Raw genomic sequence first — 6321 nt, forward strand, 5'->3', positions numbered from 1 at the left:
AAACAGGGTCATTAGAAAACATTAAACATTTTAGGACATCAGCTTGAAAGCAATTTGCAAAACAGCCTACAAAAGATACTATGCTACAATAGATCAGATTCATCAAGCAACAGTAAATTAACATCGCTTTATGCCCTTTTAAACTAAGGACTCCTGTGATGGGCAAAGAGCAAGGACACAGCAGATGGGGTGCCACCAGATCCTTTGAAGGGTGCCAGGAGAAGGGGGGAAATAAGCAGCTAAGTGCGGGTCAGGCTTGTCTCTGCCTCCCAATCAGTCAGCCCCTCAGCAAGGAGGCAAGTACTGAATATATAAATTAGTTTTTGAAAATGAGTGTCACTCAATTCACCAAAGATATGGAGATATGCCTCAAGTCCCGTGAGAGGTGCCTTGAGTCAAAAAAGGCTAAGAACCACTGTTCTGGTGGCTGCTGTGATAGTAACAACATAAGTGTGAATACAAATGACACCATTAATTTTGTCAGGTCATGAGCAACTTTAAAAACACAAACACACACACACAAAACAGGGCATCTATGACTTAGACTCCTCTCAACCCTATTCACAAAGGGGATAGCGCAAGAGGTGATAGTCAGGATTAACAGGGTATCACCATTCCTTCCTCTGCTGCTATGCTGCAAGGAGGAAGAACAATGGGATCTCACACAATTAAAAGGGGCTGGATACAGAGACCCAGTGAAACTACATGAGAACACCATCCCTGAAGAGGGATGCTTTCTTTACAAATCCACTGCCCCAAGCCCAGACTTTGTGCTTCATACACCCTCTCATCTGATTGTTTCACATAATCCTCTGGCAAGACACAGCAGCAACACCTCTCAAGTCCATCCTGCCATCACCAGCATGTAGAGAGACTGCCTAGGAATGCAAAGAAGTCAGAGGAAAAGACTCCTTTGAGCAGAGACTGAAGCTGGATATGCCTCTCCCAACTATTCTTGTATGGCCTCCCCCCAACCACTCTTCAGCATCTCCCAGTTCCACAGCCTCAAGGTGACACTCGAGCAGGAAGTCTTCATTCCAACACTGCATGTGATAATGTGGATGCAAGTCACTCTAGTGGCATGCACCTGCTAGAAAAGTTCTCAGCTGCACATCCACAAGTCAAGAATCATGTTGGCCAATCCAGTGTTGGCTTTTGACACCCAGATATTTATGCACTGGTTTTCACAAGTACTTGGCAACCACAGGTCCTAGTGAAATCAATCCAAGTCCCCCATCATCACAACACCTGTGGGCCTCCCATGTATTTTGAATCAGAAAGGCAACAGTGACAACTTTTCCAGCCAATGGCCTCCCAGGCTCCATGGCCTCTTGGGAAGTCAAGCCAACATCACTAGTCTAAAAAGCTACCCAAGGAACATACAAAGTGGAGGTGGTGGTCAACAAACACCCGTTGTCTGATGAGAATTCAACAGCCAAACTCAATGGGCAAAGATTGCATGAAAATAACCATGTACATACTGGCTAGCCAGCCTTTCAAATGACAGCCAAGTGCACCTCTCACCTGTCTCTGAGTTTTGAATGGGAGAGGTGAAAGAAAATGTCTAGAGACCCAGTACCTAATTCCACATCAACAATCCATGGGGAGAAAAAGGAATTCCCAGCATCCAAGCTCATTTCCATTATGCTACTACCCCTAGCAGTATACTCAGGCTGGGCACAGCTTACAGATTGCTGAGGTTTTGCAAACTAAGATCCCAGGTCAGCAAGATGGAGCACGCACCTAACACTAAGACCCACTGACCTGGATGGAGATGAAAACAAGAGACAACAACAAAGATCTCCAGGCTCTTCACAAACAGCTATCAATTCTCACCCGTTCACTCTAGGTAGGAAGTAGTTGAGATGACCAAGGGACTGAAAACCCCATTTGCAAATACTGATCCACTGTTTAGTACAATTATAGTCTTGTCCTTGGCAATTGTTTATTCTTCACGGTTTTCAAATGGTTTATATTAATTCTTTGGAATATTTACAAAGATGATACTACCTGTCTGTACCTCAGACACATGTAGACAGGGGTGACTATGTGCAAATAAGCTTTTTGCCACTCTCCTGCTTCAGCAATTTAAGTTAATCAGAGAAGAGAAATGTAACACAGCTATTAGAGATATCAGTTCATAGAGATTCCCAGGAACTGCAGTTTGTTCAGATGTATTATTTAAACAACAAAGAATTGGGGGAGAATTCATGCTGGTATTTAAAAGAATAAGAAAAAGGGGCTAAATTAGCTCAGTGCATCATTAGTTATGAAGAAATCATTTGCTTGGTTCTAGTAAGAATCATTATCTCCATTTTATAAATAGGAAAACTGGGGCATAAAAAAGCAACTACACCAGGACAATATTATTTACAAGACTAGGGACACAAACCAGGAGTTCTGACTCCAATACCTCACTCTAGCACCTAGGTGACACTGCTTCTTCTCTAAATATTAGTCAATGAGAAATTAAGATTCTCTGTTTAATCCTGGATTTATTTTCCTGAAACATCCAAGAGTGCAACTGCCTACAGTTGTTCCTAAGAAAGGTAAGAGTGGCCATCTACCCAAGTGCCTATGCATGCTGTATAGTTAGTATGAAAAGAAAAGATCCAGGGTCCAAAACTTTTTGGCAGATGTTAAGGGGAAAAGCAATATGAGCAAGTTTCCCATAATTCAGACAGATTTGTGATTTCTGATTCAGAGAGGGCTTTTTTAATGGACTGAAAAAACACCTTGTGGAAAGCTCTAAAGTCACTTGCTATTTGAAGAATTAGTACAAATCTAACATCATACAAGATGAAGAGGATGGAAACAACAAAACTGAATGACATTCCAATATTTGTGGGAAGAGAGGTATGAAGTCAGCTGGGCTGGGTCAGTTTGTCACCAACCTTCTCCAGAACTTCTCCAGCTGTTCCAGTTGCAAGGAGAACGTATATTCTCAGCACAGGGTGTGCGCTGAGCAAGCAGAAATCCTGCACGTGGCTCTGGACAGAAATGCCAGCTCCCTTCTAAGGATGCGACAAGGTGCCTCCAGATTTAATCCCACACAAAATGTAAATTTAAAAACTTTCTGTTCAGATAAAAAATATCAACATTTGCAGTTTCAGAAGATCCCAGAACAGCTTTTTTTTTGGTGAAAAACACCTAAGCTTCCTTCCTCTAGAGGAGGCTTGACACAGTCTGTAAGTGTCCCAACGGTCAAAAAGAGTAGAAGTCCATATCACACTTTCTCTGCCTGCTCGATCACCTCAAGGTCCTACCTTCCCACTTCCTTCTAACTTAAAGTCATCATATGGGGCAGTTCTCCCTTGCCCTGCATCTTGTGCACTCCTTCACACCAGTGCAAAGTGACTATAAAATCTGGCAGCTTTCTAGTATGTGTTGTGTGTGTAAACAACTGCACAAAGACTAGAGACAGACCCTTAAAATGCACACTTCCACATCTCCAAAGTTTCCATACGAAAAACATTCAACAGTAGCTTCTCTTCCCTCCACCATTACATAAGAGAACTGGACTTGCATTAAATGCAAGGATTCACTTTGCACGATAGGATGAGGTTACCGCATGCCGTGTTCAGAAAAAAAATTCTGATTAAAAAACCCGTAAATATTTCTCAGAGATCATGCAGGTATCCCATTCCCCTGCAGGAGCACAAAGTCCTATTGTAACTTTAATAAGGGTGATATCTGCATTAGCAAATGTGGTGCTTTGCTCTTAGCATTACTGTAGCTACACTTGTGCAAGCATTAGTGCTAACAGGCCTTAAATGTTCCCAGTACCTGAAGCCCTGCTCTGCTTGTACATTGCCTCATGCACGGGTTATTTATCTACCACTTTCTTGGGAGACTATTCTACTTTTTAACAGATCTCAGGAACTGTTTCTTGTTATATTACCCTTCTCTTTCCCATTCTTACTTGTATCCCTATAGTTTCTCTGCTTCTTGGGGTTAAAAGTCTGTTCTATCTTTTCCCAATCAAAGACTGACCTATCCCACACAAATAATAAATCTACCCCAGGGAGAGGGTCTCTCTCAGTGGTACTTCTGAGGGATTTTGAATCAACACAGTTTTCTGCGTTAGTGGGAACATCCTTCATCTGGGTGCAAGCTGTGCCCAGTAACAATCTGGTTTACCCCACAGTACGCAAGATACCAGCTTCACGCCACTTGTTCATTGTCAGAGACACCCATGAGGCAAACCACTCATCAAGCACTGTATTAATAGATTTAAAAGGCTAGAAAAGAGCATTATGATCATTTTGTTCAACATTCTGCAAGATACAGACCATAACACCATCCAGGTTCATGCATCAAATATGTACCTCATGCGCCAAGCATTGGTTCCAATCCCATGACTCATGGGCAACATGTTGCCTGTGCAACTTGCCCAACATCACTTGTGACCACAGGAAGATAAAACAAGTAAAAAACAAAGCAACAAGCAGAGCCAGGAATAGCGTTACCTACAGCACATTACTTGCTTGGCATTGCTGCACAGAGGCCAGTGGACGATAAGGACTGCTGAGCTAAAGCATATCATTCAGAAAGATGTTCAATCTTGATTTAATGTCTGACTGATGGAAAATCCACCATAACTAGGGACTTACCAAATTCACGGTGTAAGTGCGGTGCGCTGTGGCTCCTTCAATCTCACAGGTTCCCCCATGCCTCTGCCCCACTAATTGGTGGAGGGGTCCCACTTGCAGCTTGCTCCTGATCAGCAGGGAGGCAAAAAGTGCCAGGGAGGCAAAAAGTGCTGATCAGCAGGCTGGGGTGGGGGAGGCGGTAGAGGGTGAGGTGTGTTTGGGGGAACATGCAAGATTAAAGGAGCTTCTGCACACTATACTTCTGCCACAAATTTGGGAATTTGGTAGGTCCCTAACCATAATCCTAGGTATTTTTTTCCAATGGTTAGTTACCCACACTCTTAAAAAACTGCACTTAAGTTCTAGGTCCAGTGTATCTAATTTAAATTTCCAGCCCTTCGATCTTGTTCCATCTTTGTCTGCTAGATGAAAGAGCATCTATCGGAAACCTTCTTCTCACCGGTTCCCACTCTAGGACTGGTCAAGTAAGTGCTTAGCTTTCTCATTATTAAGATGGAAACCTGTTCTGAAGACGCACAAAAAACAGGAACGGCATTTGTTAAACTTACAGACATAATAATAACGTTTCAGAAAGAAAATCCACAACCCAACACAAAGATTCCATTCTTTGTCCCCATCTTAAATATATTGTTAAGAAATACGAGGTTGCTCCTGTCACCTGAACTGGTAATTTTCTAAGAAAGAGGTAGTTTTAGCAACTTCTCTGCTGCGGACTCACTTTCTGGGTCATATAATAAGGGTCAAAGTCCTCCAGTGGTACAGCAACCAGGCCTTTTGGGATATCTCCATAGATGAAAGGCAAACTCTTCCCTGCCTCGAGGTCACTGTTTGGTTTTGGTTTGCTGTCTTCGTCGTCATCCCGGTGGCTGCTGTCCTGCTTTGGACGCTTCCTCTTCTTCTCTTCTGCAACGCGTTTCTCAATGTTAGCCAGAGACTCTGGGGTGAAACGTTTAAAACTATCAGGGCCGGGTGGTGCAATAAGCCGTGCTGCCATCTTTTCATCCTGCAGCAGCTTCTTTAGTTATGTTGCGCCCGGGACAGGTCAGCTCTGCATAGAATAAAAAAGTACAGACAAGACAAATAGTCAATCACTGCCCAAGAGACAGACAAGTGCATCTACTGGACAACCAAAAGACCCGTGACAGCCTTCAACCTACAAGCCATTACTCAGTGCCACGCAGAGCAAACTGAATTAGGGACAAGGATTAGCATCTACATTCGAAGAGGGACTCAGTCTCTGTCCTTTGCATGCCAGATCCCTCACTTCCATGTACAGCTGGATGGAAACAAGCTTTCCTGCCCTGAAAAAACTTGGATATAAAAAATTCCTCTTGTGTTGAGATGAAACAAATAATTTTTGAAGGTTTTTTGCAAGAGTAAGAAAAAAGGAAGTAAGGCCCTCACTTGGATGTGGGAGACCCAACTTTGAGCCAATGAACATCTAGTTACTTATGCAAAGTGCAATAGCTGCAAATAGGGAGCTCACTCCAGAACAACCAACACCCTCATGTTTGGACACCCCTCTGGGCTATGAGATGGGAGTAGTGCAGGGGCGGGAACCTGGAGAGCCCACATTCCAGGACAACACTAGTGGCCATTGCTTTCTCTCTCATCCTGGAACTGAAAAACCTCTCAACAAGAGTTACATCAGCACTAGTTACATTCCCACAAAATGTTGATTTTGACACATCATTGTTTTCTGACCAAT

The 6321-nt window shown here is 43.2% G+C and overlaps 1 protein-coding gene across 2 annotated transcripts in view; it reads right to left on the reverse strand.

Annotated features, from left to right (window-relative positions):
- SCN8A (sodium voltage-gated channel alpha subunit 8) overlaps positions 1–5657 on the reverse strand; it is an 85691-nt gene extending 80034 nt beyond the window's left edge. For both annotated transcript variants that reach the window (XM_019511100.1, XM_019511107.1), the window contains exon 1: positions 5332–5657. In XM_019511100.1, the coding sequence (XP_019366645.1) occupies positions 5332–5607 (276 nt within the window). In that variant the 5' untranslated portion in view covers positions 5608–5657. The remainder of the gene's footprint in view (positions 1–5331) is intronic.
- Between the last annotated feature and the right edge of the window lie 664 nt (positions 5658–6321).

The sequence above is a fragment of the Gavialis gangeticus genome, unplaced genomic scaffold, assembly GCF_001723915.1.
Source record: "Gavialis gangeticus isolate Ggan-Ray unplaced genomic scaffold, GavGan_comp1, whole genome shotgun sequence".
NCBI lineage: Eukaryota > Metazoa > Chordata > Crocodylia > Gavialidae > Gavialis > Gavialis gangeticus.